The sequence below is a fragment of the Montipora capricornis genome, chromosome 2 (genome assembly GCF_036669925.1).
Source record: "Montipora capricornis isolate CH-2021 chromosome 2, ASM3666992v2, whole genome shotgun sequence".
NCBI lineage: Eukaryota > Metazoa > Cnidaria > Anthozoa > Scleractinia > Acroporidae > Montipora > Montipora capricornis.
In genome coordinates this window covers 20,551,441-20,568,940 of record NC_090884.1, presented here as the reverse complement: position 1 = coordinate 20,568,940, position 17,500 = coordinate 20,551,441, and the positions used below count along the sequence as shown (strand labels likewise).

At 39.9% G+C, this 17,500-nt stretch overlaps 1 protein-coding gene and 1 pseudogene across 3 annotated transcripts in view; both read left to right on the top strand.

Moving 5' to 3' along the window:
- LOC138039060 (ribonuclease P protein subunit p14-like) overlaps positions 1 to 17,500 on the top strand; it is a 98,296-nt gene that overhangs the window by 41,136 nt on the left and 39,660 nt on the right. For 2 of the 3 annotated variants that reach the window (XM_068885225.1, XM_068885222.1), the window contains one exon: positions 8,891 to 8,967. In XM_068885225.1, coding sequence (XP_068741326.1) covers positions 8,891 to 8,967 — 77 coding nt within the window. Of the gene's footprint in view, positions 1 to 8,890; positions 8,968 to 14,373; positions 14,941 to 17,500 lie in introns of those variants that run through there. The other variant, XM_068885224.1, reaches the window with a different exon arrangement.
- Positions 17,150 to 17,500, top strand: part of LOC138038276 (uncharacterized) — a 13,839-nt pseudogene continuing 13,488 nt past the window's right edge.

Genomic DNA, 17,500 nt, shown 5'->3' with positions numbered 1-17,500 from the left:
TGACCAATAATGGTTGGTGGGGTTCCGTATTTCCTCTTCTTTTCCTCAAGTGGTCAGAACAATGAACTTTGCCATCGACTTCACGCAATGCAAAAGGAAACTTGAGACCACTTGCACTGTCGAAAAAGAAATGCTTTTCTTGTTGCGGCATCTTCAATTACCATAGCCATCTTCTTTTCACTCATGGCCTCCACAGATGGACAGTCTGTAACCACGATTACATTATCTGCAAAGAAAAGACAATCAATTGGGTGGATTAGATCTGCACTCTCAATAGTGTGGCATATCGTTAGTGGTGTGTAATCTGCAGAAAGTGTGCACAAATAAATCACTCCCACAACAGGTACGCAGCTTAAATGGATGGAACCTTTGGGTGTTACCAATCACTGTTAATTTACTGAGTGATGTCTTCCACGACGGATGATGAGCAATCTCGTAAACATTTTTAACAACCCTGATAGTTCAGAGTTTTGAATCACAAACAAGCAAATATTTTTCATCATTGGTTGGGGCCAATCCAGTGATGGAAAGCCATCTACCTTTATTAGAGGGAAATACTCTGAGGTGCAAATGGGACAGCATCTTCCGGGGCACCTTGATCATCGAAAAAGCGCATTTCCTTTGGCTATGGAGATGAGCTTTCTTGGTAGCGGTGTCTGCCTGTAACAAGTTAGTGATTGCTGTGAGTCATCAGTGAAGTACACAACTGCCACCTTTGATAACATTATGGCAAGAAACAATGGGGAGCTTATGTCTGAGTGACCTTCAGCAAACCAAGGTCTTCGAAGCTCTGGAACGTCTGTCCTTACCATCTTATCACTTTGACCGCAAGCGATGGTCACGGGTTGACTAATTCTTTGCAAGCTTTTCTCATCACTGTGTTTGTCTAACTGGGCTAAGGCTTTATGTGACACCCCTTTCAACATCAGCTCTACCACTTCATCTTCTGCTGTGGTAAGTATCAACGGTAAATCGGTGGAGTCAAAAGTGTAACGACCATCAAAGTGGGTGCCCCTCTTGAGGGAAGCCTGTGTATTCTTTATCTGGTGTCCAATGTCATGAATGTGGTAAAGGGGAAAATCTAAAGAACCCTTTCCATCATTAAATGCTTCAATAAAAGTTGACACTCCTTTGCCAAATTTTTCATATGCAGATTCTTGGTCTGATATGGAAAGCAGAATGTGCGACCGAGTACATGTGATGGCGTCCCCATTTTTAATCTTCTCATGGCAAGATTCACATGGGCGTTTGTCACAGTTCCAGGTGTCATAAATTCTTTCATGTGCTTTGCAAATAGCCCTGCCGGAAAAGCAGTCTTTGCAAAAGCTCTTACAAACCGGCATCAACTTGTTTCTTTTTGCAGAATCTAAGCACATAGAACAAGCTGAAGCATACGTTAAAACCTCTGTAACACGGTTCTCAACGTCTATGTGATCACCGGACTTGCCTAAATGTTAAATGACGATGGGTAATGCTACCATGTCATCCAATAGATGCGATAGAAACACTTCTCCCTGCTTTACCCAACTGTAACAACCATTTTTGAACATCTTTATCAAGTTTTCAAGCATGCATGGTTTTGTATCCATCTTTTGCAGTGCTGCCAGTGTCTGCCACTGATATTGGGGGTGATATTCCAAACAGATTCTGTTGGTACAAACATGAACTGGGAGAGAGAGCTTTTTGATCCACGACAATTGACCCATAGATGACCAACGCATGCTCACTATGAACAACCACCTTGGACAATCTTTGAAACATTTCAAGGGCAATTTCTACAAAATTCACAATAACACCACTCAAAACAAGTGGCACAGAAGCTTTCTTGTACCAAGTGGAATTCGACAAACCAAAGTGATTGACTGTATTTGGATTGGCAGGGGGATTTGCACCATCAGACATTTCAGCATTTTTTCCAACATTGTGTTTTCCCAAATAAATATTATACACTTGTCGCCTTGATACAACTTCTCGTATCATTTCCTGCTGCAAAACTGCTAAAGTGCTAGTAAATGTTTTAGCAATTCTACGTCTTGTCCTAGCACGATACCGACTAAACAACTATCTGAGCTTGAAGTTGATGATAACTTCATGACACCGCCGCGTATAATGAGACCTTTTAGCTGCATAATCACAGTTGCTTTGTATTTTCCTGAATTTCATAGGAATATTGCTAAGGAGTCTGAGCTAAACAGCTATATTACACAACGTCTGGATAATCTGCTTAAAGAAAGGCCGTCAGCGGGAATGGTGATTACGGGAGACATCAACCAACTGGATCCGCGCTCACTGTGTCGGAGATTTGATTTGTTGAAAATTGTTAAAGCCCCGACTCGCGGAAATAATATTTTTGACCAAAGCTCAACATCTGCCTCCCTTGGGGCGCTCAGATCATCAGTGTACCCTTTATGCTTGGCTGAAGCATAGACCAACTGGCAAATCGTCTGTGCCAGAAGTCTCAAAGCTGATAACGTCAGAGCTCTTGGGTTAAAGCTTAACTGGGAGTCTGTTTTCCAAGGGAAAGATGTGGATGATAAAGTCGAGGTGTTCAATAATATACTAATTGAAGCTCTTAACACCTGTGCTCCCCAAAAACATGTGCGCATGCACCTGAGTGACAAGAAATGGATGACACGACATATTAAAGGCGCAATTAGCGCTCGCCAGAAGGCCTTTTCTAAAGGTGACAAGGAAAGATACAAGCAGATAAAAGATAACGTTGCAAATCTCCAAGAGTGCAAAACGCAAGATTTATGAAACACAGGCCAGTGATTTTCGCATGTCTAATCCACGCAAATGGTATAAATCTATTTACGCGCTCTGCAGTGCCGAAAGACAAAGAACAACACCTACAGCCACGTCATCTGATGAGCTAAAAGAGGTTGCAGATAAGTTACTGCAAGCCTTCACAGCACCTTGGAAAAATAAAACGGCGACGGCTTTGCTGACCTCAGAAATATCTGATAGACTGCAAGAGAGACCACCTCCCCTTCCAAGTATCGCTCAAGTAAAAGCCATAATGAAACATCTTAATGGCAGGAAGGCTACAGGTTGTGATGAAGTACCGGTGTGGCTCTTGAAATCTTTTCACAAAGAGATAGCCCTGCTTTACATGGCATTATCTGTGCTAGTATACAGCAGGGCAAGTACCCAACAGCAAGCACACGTTGATTAGTCCTGTACCCAAGTTAGTAATCCAACAGACATTAATAACGACTTCAGACAAATCTCTGTCCTTCCTCAAGCTGTGAAAGTTCTTGAGAAAATCCAACTCATGCTGAATAAAAGTAACATGAAGATCGATGCTACCCAGCATGCATTTCAGGAAAAGCAGTCAACTGTAACGGCACTCACAAGTGTAACCTAAGATTGGTTCAATGCTACTCAGCCAACGAGTTGGTTTTGCGGGGTGCATGCCTTACTTTTGGATTTCCGCACAGCGTTTGATCTTGTTGATCAATCCACTTTACTTGAGACCCTAGCTACCGTGAATATCTTTCTCAGTTTCTGGAACTGGGTTCAAAGTTATCTCTCCGGTAGGAGAGATAACAGCAGGTTAGGCTCCCGGAGGTAGTTTCTTCTAGTGGAGAGGTTATAGCAGGAGGCCCTCAAGGCCGGGTTATTTCACCCACCCTGTTTAACGTGTTTATCAACGATATTGATGACTGCTATCCCCCGGGAGTTTCAATCAATACCTGTAAGTACGCTGATGATTGCACCCAATACGAACTGGTGCCGACCGGAAGTGAAAGTGACATGCATGATGTTATGGTAAAAATGGAGGCGTGGGCAGAGCGGAATAAAATGGAGATAAACGCCAAAAAGACCAAAGAGATGTGGATTAGTTTTAAGAAATCTCAGCAGATTCATGCCCCTAGTTCGATTAGAGTTGGAAACGAGGAGTTGGAGAGGGTAGAAGTTTTCAAGTTACTCGGAGTGCATGTTCAGAGAGACTTAAGTGGAATACACACATAGATGAAATTGTAACTAAAGCAAGTAAGCATCTCTACTTCCTTTTGTACATAACAAAAATTTGTCCACTTCTTGAATACGCATCACCCATCTGGGGAGGCATCCCAAACTATCTGGCTGAGGATCTACAGTGTATTCAAAATCGCTCTTAAGACATCTTAGGTCTAGCCAGAGAGACTGTGGAGCCCCTGGATGTAAGAAGGGACAGTCACACAGCACACGCTTTTAAGGAAATTTAGATTCAGAAGGTCTCCATCCTTGCTGTAAATTTCTAATTTCAAGACCCCAATCGTATTCCCTTAGGGCTCAACGGGTGCGAGTTCCCATTCCGTGAACGAATAGGAACATGAACTCTTTCATACAGCGTGGGGCTAGATTGTTAGGAAACAAATCATATAAAGCATAGTCTATATTTTATTTTAATTTTATTTTATTCTATTTATTTAATTACACCTGTATAATTATTATTTTTATCCTCATTAATGATCTTAATTGTAATTTTGTACATTTTAAAATTATTGTAAATTTGATGTAATTCTGTTTAGCCAAAATCAAATAATAAAGCCTTGTATAAATGACAGATGGATATCTTCCGGGCTTACTGAAACAGTGAAAGCAATTTTTTTGAATAAATATGCGTGCATTCCAGTTTTAGAAAAAATCGCCAGGCTGTTTGTAGAGCAATTGCCCCAATACATGCTGTGTCATAGTTGATAAATAAAACCATGTTAACTAGCCTATTTTTAACCTGTTTGTTGTAAAGGTACAGCGAATAAATTTCTCAAAATTCAAACTTATTGTACATAAAGGCTTTAAGGTACATTGTATGATGCACACACAGATGCACACATGGGAGTTCCATAGGAAGCTAACAATAACAAAAAAGATACTTAAATGTGGCTTTAAAATAGTTGTTGTCATTTGTTTTTGGTCCACATACATCATTTTGCCTAAATTTGAAACTGTAATTACAACTAACATTCGAAAGCAATTACTGAGTAATGATTGAATGTACTAAAGAGCACTTCCTTTTTTGTTTTACAATTATCATCAAAAATCAACAGAAAACATGCATGAGTAACTGAAACTGAAACTGAAACATTGGACATGAATATCCTTTCTGTTCAAATGTAAATGTAAACAATGAAGTGCATTAATTGGCTTATGTTCAAGTCAGCAAATAATTCCAGCAGTTGGTATTAAGATTGCTTACTTAATACTCCATTTTCTTGAACATCTTCTGTATCCACAATTTCTAACACGGTATTTGCTCTGACAAACAGCATTAACTTGGGAGTCTAGTACATCAAAATGGGGAAACTGACTTTTGGCAAATACAGTAAACTCTTGAAGTGTACATTCTCTTGTTAAAATAATCTGTAAGAGAACATTGCAAGAGACATCTCAATAAGACATCAAAACCCATCGAAATGCTCTGATTATTGAACAGGTACAGTACATCCCTACACGATCATCAATTGCCTGCTGGTCTCATGGCAGTCGTGATAATACAAATATGGTCTGTTCATTTTCCACAGTTTCCTGGATTTTCGTGTCCGAGTAAATGTACATGTAACACAAAATTACACATACTTCATAGTCGTTGATGAATCCATTCAATGATTTCTCCAAAACATCATTGTTGCTACTGTATCTTGGAACCCCATGACCAGCTTGTAGTTTGATGGTGCATTTGCAATAATTCATTCATTTTAATCAGTAATACAGTATCTTCAAAAAAAAAAGGAAGCTGGTGTGCAATGGAGAAATTCTTGTACCTAGGAAATGAAAACTTGTATGAAATGTAGTAATCAATATTTCAGATGGTAGAGCAGTGGACTAGTAAGTAGGTCATGGGTTCTGATGAACGATGTATATATAATTACATACATGTACTACAGACAGGCACCAAATGTATAAACAAATGGTATGGTTCATAAAAAAGAAACAACAAATGTTGAAGGTTACAATTTTATGATCATGTTTACCATTAAAAAGCTGTATGTAATTCCAATAAAAAATAAATGTGTGCTCCAATCTGATTCTTAAAAGAATAACGCATATTTATAGCTAAAATGAGCAGTCGCCTCTACAAAACCATGGGCTTTCCCACTTTTGCATATTTTCATAGCTGGATCGATCGAGTCGTGCATTCTTTATTGTTGGTCAGATACTCTGAATGTCTCAATAAAAGCACATTCCCTTGAACTAGATACAAATAAATAAAATCAGTAGATAATAATGCCAATTAAAATCACCAAAATGCTGTATGCTACATGTTTAAGAATTTTCTTGCATTTTCATGAACTGATTTCAGTCTTGCCTTTATCAAGTATCAAATATATTTCACAAAAGTGTATGCATCAAAAAAAGAAATGGATTCTTGAGGGCTTACATTTTAACGGTAATAATTTTCTTCATGACTATTTTAATATTTTAATACTTATATTAAAAATGTGCAGTGCAAAATATTTATTCCCAAATACCTCTGTAGCGTGTTCGGACTGGGTCATCCACGTGACCACTTTTGATGTGTTGCCATAAGTTTTCTCATTTAATTATTAATCATGATGTCATTGAAGTGACCAAGTGACACAACCGCTGCACAAATTGGGCACTGTACAAACAATGGATTTAGAAGCAAGTTTGCTGATCCATACACTTTTCTCACTTTCGCTCTCTGTCAAAAAACTTTCTCAGTTCACATGCTGTCAAAAGCTTCTTGAGTTGATCAGGCAGCTCGACTTCTGGGCATGCCGAGACAGCAACTTTTGAAGTATGACCGGCTCTCGATCAGTTGCTCAGTTACTACACTGTAGCTCTCTCATTGCTTCTTCCCTTGACTTTTTGAAAGTCCATATATATATACATGTACACACTGCTCCATTCCTTGTCAACTATCCTTTTCAACACTGAATTGCTTAGATTTTGTGATTCACAAGGAGACCTTGATGACAACGTGGCTGCAAGAAAGCTTTTGCCTGGCTTTTTCGACTGAATGGAAGCACTAACTTTTCTTGACACAGTTTCAGTTGCACAGTTGCATCTGTGTTTTTTCAAGTCCGATCTCTGTTGTCTGGCTATTTATATTCATTTGCACTCAACAGTGTTCCTGTGTTTGGAAATGTGAGTAATTCTTGACAGTCAAAGAATTATTTGAAAGAAAGCTTCTTGTCTATTTTTTGCTTCATTATTCTAGGAAAAAGTTCTTGTGAAAAGGGTTTGATCCTGAACTCTGGTGAGAAATTTCTTTAGTTGCGTATACATGTAGTTTTTGACACGGAGTGTGATGCTTGTCTGCATGCACAAAATGAAATCTCCTCTAATGGCAAATACGTGGTTTGTTTCGATAAAATGTTTGGCTGGAAAAGGTTTTTGTGAGATTTTTCAGCCTTTGTGGATTCATTGTGTTTAGGAATGACTCCGAAAATTTGAGGATGAGAAACATGTACAAAAGGCAACCCAGTTTACTTTCATGTAACGTCTAGTGTTGGAAGCTTTCATTCAGTTCAAAGGGAAACTTCACAAAATGTAGAAAAATCCCCATTCTGTTATATTGTACTTCTGTGGATGCGATGATTAGACAGTGTTTAAAAAAAAAATTGACTTTTCCAGTTTTTCATAGTTTCTCCTACCCTTTAAATGAAAACGTCATTCAATGGCCTAGATTGGTCGGTATATGAAACGTTACTGTGGTCTAGAGTGTGGCCCTCCGCTGGGTGCTCGAGACCTCTAGCACATTTTTTTTTTCTATGTGGACCTCCCGGCCAGTGAATATGAAATGTTTTAAGAAATCACTTATTCTCATCAGTATGCAATTAAGAATTGAGTTTAGTTTCGATCAAGTGAATTGAGTCTTGGTCCTCGACTCGATTCTTGATCCTCAAATCGCGCGAGGATCGAGTCGAGACTGTCAACGTACTTTTGTATGGTACTCAATATGAAATATAAAGAAATGTGAATAACATCATTAGTCAAGTAGAGTTTAAAAATTGGTAAGCATTTTCAAAACCTACTGACTGGCTATGAAATACAATTATTCATATTGGCATGACGATTTCATTAGTGCTGTTTCCATTTACCTGACAAGGAAAGTTAATCATTACTCAGAGTTCTAGTATGTCCACTGGTTGCACTTAAATGTGTTTGCGAAAGCAATAGTTTTACTTCAGCTGTACATGTACATGTACTTTTGTGATTCTCCTCACTCAGATTCCCTTGACATACAATCAAAAGCCAAATATTACAATTTCCTTCCAGTCAGTCATTTATGACCCCCAAATTTCTACATGTAGTTTGCAGCCATCCAGTCTCTTTCATGATAAATATAAAAATGAGTCAGAATGCTCTTACTTTAATCATTTAATTTCCTTACACACTGTATATAAACTGTAGTTTTACTCCATAATACAGATGAAGTGCAGACACTTCAAATTCATCATTGATGGCAGCTCAAATAATCACATTTCCTAAAAGTGTAATCATCTTTGCCAGTTGCATTTGCATGGCCAAAACAAATGTGGTAGTCATTAAGTCACACAAACATCAAAATCTACAGAAGATGGAAAGCCATGCAAGTTATTTAACATTTTTTGTTGTACTATTTGGCCTTTGCGTTGTACTAATGGAGGAGACCTTATTGGCCAAGTTCATATTGTGTCGTTGCATCTTTGCATTTTGTTGCTTTAAAACTGTGTTTTAAAGAACACTTTGACTCTTGTTGTCTATTAATGTGTCCTCAACTTTTACGCAACTCTATCTCCAATGAGTGGGTCATTTTCATCTGACAACAGCATCACTGTACCCCATACACAGGACTACAAAGTATTTTATTGTGTTAAGTGCTGGTAAAAAGTATTAAAAAAGCCTATAAACCTGTATTCAATAATTATATTGATATCAATGATTTATTTTACAGGTTGGTGCTGCTATCAATGTTGATGTCCTTAAATTTGATGCAAAATCATTGCACGCCATACTTAAAGTTGGGGAAAGGTTAGTTTGGGGAGGTTAGTTTGGGTAAAAAGAATATTATTTCAAGATATTTCCAATATCCATTCTTATGATACTCGATGGTCTGCTTCAAACAGCTTTTATGCTCAAGACTGCAGACTCTCAATTCAGCTAAGCTCATTCTCCAGAGTTGAACTGTGTGTGTAGACCTCTGAGATAGCGATGTGGTCATTTCCAGACTGCGGATCCTTTATTGAGTACCAGGCTTCCAAGAAAAGTCGCTCGTGGTAGTTAGCCTCATGTCCAACAACCCTGACACTTCCAAAATCCATTTCGTGGTTGTTTTCGTGGATGTGGCAGTCGATCTTGGAGTCGTGGTCAAACATGGCAACAGCCCTTTTGTGTTCTGTAATGCGAGTTTTGAGTGATCATTCGGTTTGATTGTAGTATACAAAACTGCAATTGGTGCAACTGATTTTGTACACTGTGCCAGATTGTGGCCAGTCAACCTTTTCTTGGGCTTTCGGTCACAGGAACAAACTGTTCACAGTTCTCAATTGTTTGAAGGCGACTTTGATTTGATGCTGCCTTAAGATCCAACTAATCCTTTCTGAAATGCCCTGCACATAGCGTAGCACCACGAAACCATTGGACGGTAGATCGGTAGGAAGTTTCGATAACAATCTTTCGCAGCTATTGATGAAGGATGAGGGATAATTGTTGTCTGGCAGTACAGCCTTGACTCGCTTCCTTTCTTCGTGTTTCCCCTTCTGTGTTGATGGTATGTTCTGTGCCCTGCGTAGCAAGGTACTGACTACAGATCTCTTATGGCACATGGGGTGGTGAGAGTTGAACTTGAGATAGCGGTCTGTGTGGGTTGGCTTTCTGTAGACATTCACCTCAAGCTGCGTACCCCTCCTTGTGGTGATGGTGTCCAGAAAAGGTAGTCCCTGTCCCTTGGTGTCCTCAAGTTCTAGAGTGAACTGTATGTGTGGGTTAATTGAATTGAGATGCTGGTGAAACTCATCCACTTGGTGCTTTCTGAGACATGTGTGACTGTCGTCCACATAATGGAAGCACCACTTAGGGGGGTGTGGAGCTGTGGCGATGGCAGTTTCCTCAATCTCTTCCATTACGACGTTGGCTATAATGGGACTGATTGGTGAACCCATCGCACATCCAAAGATTTGTTTGTAATGGATGTTGTTGTGTTTGAAGTACGGTAGTTGTGATTGAGAACAAAATTCTAACAGCCTCATGATGTCGCTGATAGCCATATTTGTGCATTCCGCTTCATCCTGATCCTTTTGGAGCCTCTTGTTGACGATGGTTAGAGCTAGATCCACGGGAATGGAAGTGAGTAACGATTTAATGTCAAAAGAGACCATGATTTCATCACTGACGACAGTATGTTGCTGGATCTTTTGAGCAAAGTCTGAGGTGTTTTTGACAGAGAAGCGATTTCTCCAATGAGGGGAACAAAAAACTACACTGCAGCAATTAAAAAAAACTACACTGCGGCAATTCAACGCCAGCGTCGTTTTATGGTCTCCCGAAAATTCATAAACCTGAAAGACCACTCAGACCTATCACAAGCAGCATAGGGAGCCCCATGTATGCTGTATCCAAACATCTTGTTTCCATTCTGTCCCCTCTTTGGAGAAATCCCTTCTCTGTAAAAAACAGCTCAGAATTTGCTCAAAAGATCCAGCAACATACTGTCGCCAGTGACGAAATCACGGTCTCTTTTCTTTTTTCGTTCTTCACTTCCATTCCCGTGGATCTAGCTCTAACCATCGTCAACGAGAGGCCCCAAAAGGATCAGGATGTAGTGGAACACACAAATATGTCCATCAGCAAGGTCATGAGGCTGTTAGAATTTTGTTCTCAATCACAACTACCGTACTTCAAACACAACAACATCCATTCTAAACAAATCTTTGGATGTGCGATGGGTTCACCAATCAGTCCCGTTATAGCCGACGTCATAATGAAAGAGATTGAGGAAACTGCCATCGCCACAGCTCCACAACCCCCTAAGTGGTGGTTCTGTTATGTGGACGACAGTCACACGTGTCTCAGAAAGCACCAAGTGGATGAGTTTCACCAACATCTCAATTCAATTAACCCCCACCTACAGTTCACTCTAGAACTTGAGGACACCAAGGGACAGGGACTATCTTTTCTGAACACCATCACCACAAGGAGGGGTATGCAGCTTGAGGTGAATGTTTACAGAAAGCCAACCCACACAGACCGCTATCTCAAGTTCAACTCTCACCACCCCATGTGCCATAAGAGATCTGTAGTCAGTACCTTTCTACGCAGGGCACAGAACATACCGTCAACACAGAAGGGGAACACGAAGAAAGGAAGCGAGTCAAGGCTGTACTGCCAGACAACAATTATCCCACATCCTTCATCAATAGCTGCGAAAGATTGTTATCGAAACTTCCTACCGATCTACCGTCCAATGGTTTCGTGGTGCTACGCTATGTGCAGGGCATTTCAGAAAGGATTAGTTGGATCTTAAGGCAGCATCAAATCAAAGTCTCCTTCAAACCATTTAGAACTGTGAACAGTTTGTTCCCGCGACTGAAAGCGCAAGAAAAGGTTCACCGGCCACAATCTGGCACAGTGTACAAAATCAGTTGCACCAATTGCAGTTTTGTATACTACACTCAAACTGAATGATCACTCAAAACTCGCATTACAGAACACAAAAGGGCTGTTGCTATGTTTGACCACGACTCCAAGATCGCCTGCCATGTCCACGAAATGGATTTTGGAAGTGTCAGAGTTGCTGGACATGAGGCTAACTACCACGAGCGACTTTTCTTGGAAGCCTGGTACTCAATAAAGGATCCGCAGTCTGGAAATGACCACATCGCTATCCCAGAGGTCTACAAGTCTCTGGCATGCGCATAAGTCTCACACTACGTTTTCAAGAAACTGTACGCAGATTTTCATCAGTGCGCGCTCAATGTGCTGTTATTTGAATCACACGTGGTGCCATTATATTGCAACTGATGAAGGCTTAAGGACCAGCTGAAACGTCTTGCACGAAACATCAAAAAAACTAGTCAGTGTCAAACCATTATCTTACAATGTCAGCTCCTGACTACCACTACTCTATTTTTTGTTCTTGTTATAGTTGGTAGAAGAGTTCCTTTTGTTACTGGTACATCTGTGAATTTAGTGCACAATCTTATTTGATTGTGGATCTATTTGATTATGTACAAGCATTCAAAATTGATTCACAGCGGTTGCACAGAGGTCATCTTGTTTGAGTATGAAAAAAAGTTTATGATAGTAACTTTTTGCTCATCCATAATCCTTCAACAATATAATTAAAGAAACTGTGGTGCTGCACTGGTGGGGAAATGAAACAGAGAAATGGGATTATCAACTGGGTTGATATGATCAACTGACCACCCCAGAGAAATTTAAAAGCTGATGTTTGAAACATTAACCCTAACTCAGGGGTGAATTACGGAATTATGGGTTGCTAGCATTTTACATTGTGAAAGATGGAGCTACAGTACAGCCCAAAAATAATGCATGCGCAAGAACTTCTTTTTGTGTCTGCAAGCCGGCAACTTCTTGGGCGTCCTTGTGGCGCCTTCTTGTGCCACAATCCTACCAGCCGCAAGAACTTCTTTGCGGTTAGAAGTTGACACCACAACAACTTCTTTCCGTTTAGAAATCCTAACTGCAAGATCTTCTTTGTGGCAATATCTCAGAAAGAAGGTGATATACAAATTCGCAACAAGACTACATTTTTCAGGGCAATGCAGGGTTGAATCTCCCTTTGTAACGCATACGTGGAGACTATGTTTCATGGCAGTCATGACAGCGGGAGTTATACATATCATATGTAAACAAATGTTGCAATGATATGATGATTTTTTAGTATGTTTGCACAAAGACTTGTCACATGACAGCAATCAGAATAAATATGAGACGAAAAGTTATTGCTACCAAAAATGCCATTGAAAGAAATGTTTATCATGACAGGGCGGGGGGCTGTTCGCATGCCTGGTTAACCTGTTATCAATTTCAAAATGGTTGGCACTTCCTCTCTTATCAAGGGTCTGGATTTGGAATGCTCCTTCAGGTCTGGTCGACATCATCAGTCAATCAACAAAACCACTCTATCGATACTTGAGGCCTCCCATGGTTTTGTACATGGCAATGGCATCTATGGGTTTGACCACAGGACACTCATCCCATTATGTTGGTCCCTCAAAGACCCTTGATAATTTTTGACACTACCTGGTGGTCATTACATTCCATTGCCACCCTCAGCCGGCAATCTCCAGAATTCTGCGCACGGCATGATGTGAGACAAAAAGAAAAATGACACAGACATGTTTACCTTTAACCCTTTTATTGATGACGTTCATTCAATCTACAACAACCTTGTTCATCTCTGATGTTTGGAAACGTTGGTGCGGGAGACCTGGCGTGATAGTTGGTGCCCGCTCAAGGAAACTGCAAATTTGTTACTACTGCTTCAGCTTGTGCTGCCTGTTCCAAAAGATTCCATGGCTTGTGTTCATTGTACCTGATATACATGTATCTTGGAGGACCATGGAATGTCCAACTATTGGAAGAAAACACAAAGATCCTTCTGGTGATAGGTCAGATACATGCAACCCATCTTAGGCAACTTGGGATTGATGGTCCTCCCCAATTTGCCCAACAAAAATAGGTCCAGGGACCTTGATTGATGGCAGGGTGCAAATGTGTCTGAACGGCATCCATCTACTCGTAAGGTTGGTCTTCCCCCACCACCCAGAATGGACATATCTCCACAGAAGACTAAGGTAAATCCATCCCATTCATCCCAGACGCACGATGAGCATGGTTCGCACTTGCCTTGAAAGTCCTTGAAAGTCTGTGAATTTGAAAATTCAAGGCCTTAAAAGTCCTTAATATATAGATTTAGCCAAGCCTAAAAGCGGAGCTCCCTGGTTATTTATTCTTACTGCCTGTAGGGTTTGTGAACATAAAAGGTTTCGAATTGTCTGCGTTTTGATGTTTCTGGTTGCTGCTTTAATAATTAAATAATTTTCTTTGCTTTCTTCTGTAGAAAAATTCATTGCCTAACTGGTGAATTCCACGGTAAATTTTACGCTAAAAATCTATATTGCATGAATCAGGAAGCGACATCGGTTTTTCCAGTGAAATTTACTTTGCAATTCTCCAGTTTGGCAATATTTTTTTCTTGAACTGATTGAGTTTTAAAAGAAAACAAGCACACCCTCAGCGAGTGAATGGAAAAGGAAAAAAGCCCGCGAATAGGAATCATGCCAAAATTAGAAGCCATAAAAACAACTTTGTCAGTTCAAGGTCAAAGAAGGGTTTTACTGATGTACTTTATTCCACTTTATCTCTGAAAACAAGATCATTCACATGTTGATGTATTTCATTGAAACACGCCAGGTTGGCTTTGTACAAGAATCGGCAAACTACGGCAATGCAAGCAAGAAAGGACGAACTTCAAGCATGATCTGCTCCAACACTGAAATAACCTTTGGGTGCTTTAAACAAACTTCTGAAAACACAAGCTAGTTTCGAGAACTCATTGCTAATACGTGTTTATAACACAAGGGCAAAATTTTCTTGTCACTGTCGAGGCACAACGAAAACCAGTTGGGCAAACGGATTAAAAAAGCACTTGTTACCTCGCATTTTAGAGGAAAACAAACAAACAAATCAACTTTTTCTTTATGTCCAAAAGCCTACAGATAATTGTTATGTACATTGTAATTCCAGTTGACAATAAAAATTCGATTTTCATTCCTGAACAAAGAAAGAACCGATTAAACCACTCTTTAAAAATGCGCATCCACTTTAAATAACGCATCCGTAAAAATAACAAAAAACTGGTTTTATTAACTGAGTCGATAATGTAAATTGGCCACTGTACAGAGATTCTAAAAGCTGGTGTTTCGAGCGTTAGCCCTTCGTCACAGCAAATTGTGGAATTGTGGGTTACGTGTAGTTTTTATAGTAGAGTAGGAGCTACGCTATTGGTGGTAACATGGCAATGTGAAAAATAGGAATATATTAGTTAAATGAAAAGCGTGCGTTAATACCGTGAGGATTAAGGGTGCAGATTTGAAAGATGAATTTTTCTTCCAGATTCTTGCTGCTTTTCGCCGTAGCTAGATGTAGGGAAAGGCCGCAGATTGCCATGTGTTTTTTGGAGTGGTTAGGCAGATTAAAATGACGAGCGACTGGCTTGGATGCATCCTTGTCATTCTCCTCAACATCGCGAAGGTGTTCGCGGAATCGGTCACCTAGTCGTCTACCGGTCTCGCCAATGTATAATTTATTGCATAACTTACAGGTTATGCAATAAATGACATTTGCGGAGGTACATGTGAAACGATCAGTGATCTTAACGGATCGCTTAGGTCCCGATATCTTGCTAGTGTTAACAATGAAAAGACAAGTTTTGCATCGTGAGTGTGCGCATTTGAAAGTGCCGGATTGCTCGTTAGTTTTGAGTGCGCTTCTAACTAAAAAGTTGCTTACATTTTTGTGGCGTTTGAATGAAATAAGTGGAGGTTGCGAAAAGATTCTACCAGTCTCGGGATCATTTTGGAGTAATTTAAAATTATTAAGAATGATACTTTTGACTGCATGATTATGAGGATGGAAAGTGAGGGTGAATGGAATTCTGTGATTCTTATCTTTTTGTGACATTTGTAGTGATGACTGTCAATCAAATTGTTGGGCGTGATGATGGCCCGCTTTGACCACAGAGACAGGGTAGCCACGTTTTTCAAAGAACTGGCACATCTCCTCTGATTTGCTGAAAAAATCGGAGTCATCACTTTATAGACGTCTAAGTCTAAGAAATTGAGAATAAGGAATGGAGTTCTTGACATGTGATAGATATGACGATGAATACAACAAATAACTGTGTGAATCTGTAGGTTTGTAGTGCACACTAGTACATAGCACGTTGCCACTAATAGAAACTTTGATATCTAGGAAAGCCAGTGAAGTTTCTGAAATTTCCCAGGTATATTTACATTACATCTCTATACACAGTCATTCCAAATAGCAAAGGTCTTCAAGCACTTTATCACTTTTTCGATCAATGCACTGTCAAAGAACGAAGCTCGGAAACGCTGATGGTGTAGCGATGGGCACAAGAATGGGACCTAGCTATGCCAATCTTTTTGTAGGATATGTTGAAGACCAATTTTTAAATCAGTACAACGGCCCCAAACCTGAACTCTACGGCTGCTACATCGACGACTGCATCAGCGGTATTTCATCCAGCAGAGAAGAACTCAATCAATTTATAACCTCCGTCAATTCTTTTCATCCGGCTCTCAAATATACCTGGAAAATTTCGGAAACTTCATTGGCTTTCCTAGATATCAAAGTTTCTATTTTATTTTATTGTTTATGTTTAGTAATAACAACAAATGACTACATTACGACAACACTAAGCTATTAAGTTTCTATTAGCGGCAACGTGCTATGTACTAGTGTGCACTACAAACCTACATATTCACACAGTTATTTGTTGTATTCATCGTCACATCTATCACATGTCAAGAACTCCATTCCTTATTCTCAATTTCTTAGACCTCGATGTCTATGTAGTGATGACTCCGATTTTTCCAGCAAATCAGAGATGTGCCAGTTCTTTGAAAAACGTGGCTATCCTGTCTCTGTGGTCAAAGTGGGCCATCATCGCGCCCAACAATTTGATAGACAGTCATCACTACAAACGTCACAAAAAGATAAGAATCACAGAATTCCATTCACCCTCACTTTCCATCCTCATAATCACGCAGTCAAAAGTATCATTCTTAATAATTTTAAATTATTCCAAAATGATCCTGAGACTGGCAGAATCTTTTTGCAACCTCCACTTATTTCATTCAAATGCGACAAAAACGTAGGCAACTTTTTAGTTAGAAGCGCGCTCAAAACTAACGAGCAACCTAACACTTTCAAATGCGCGCGCTCACCTAAACGATATGTTAAGATCACCGATCGTTTCACATGTACCTCCGCAAAGGTCATTTATTGCATAACCTGTACCTTATGCAATAAATTATACATTGGTGAGACAGGTAGACGACTAGGTGACCGATTCCGCGAATGCCTTTGCGATGTTGAGAAGAATGACAAGGATGCATCCAAGCCAGTTGCTCGCCATTTTAATCTGCCTAACCACTCCAAAAAACACATGGCTATCTGCGGCCTTTCCCAACATCTAGGTACAACGAAATGCTGCAAGAATCTGGAAGAAAAATTCATCTTTCAAATCGGCACCCTTAATCTTCACGGTATTAACGAACGCTTTTCATTTCACTAATATATTCCTATTTTTTATGTTGCCATGTTACCACCAATAGCGTAGCTCCTACTCTACTATAAAAAGTACACTATGGTGCTCTGCGCGTGTGCACCAAAGGCGCCTGCAGAGCTCCGCTAATAGCCGTGTGCCAGTCAAAGCAAGGGGATATTCACATTCGTTCATGGAATCATGAAAAAACACCAGTTTGAAAGTCGCCATTAAACCTCACTGTTTATGGGT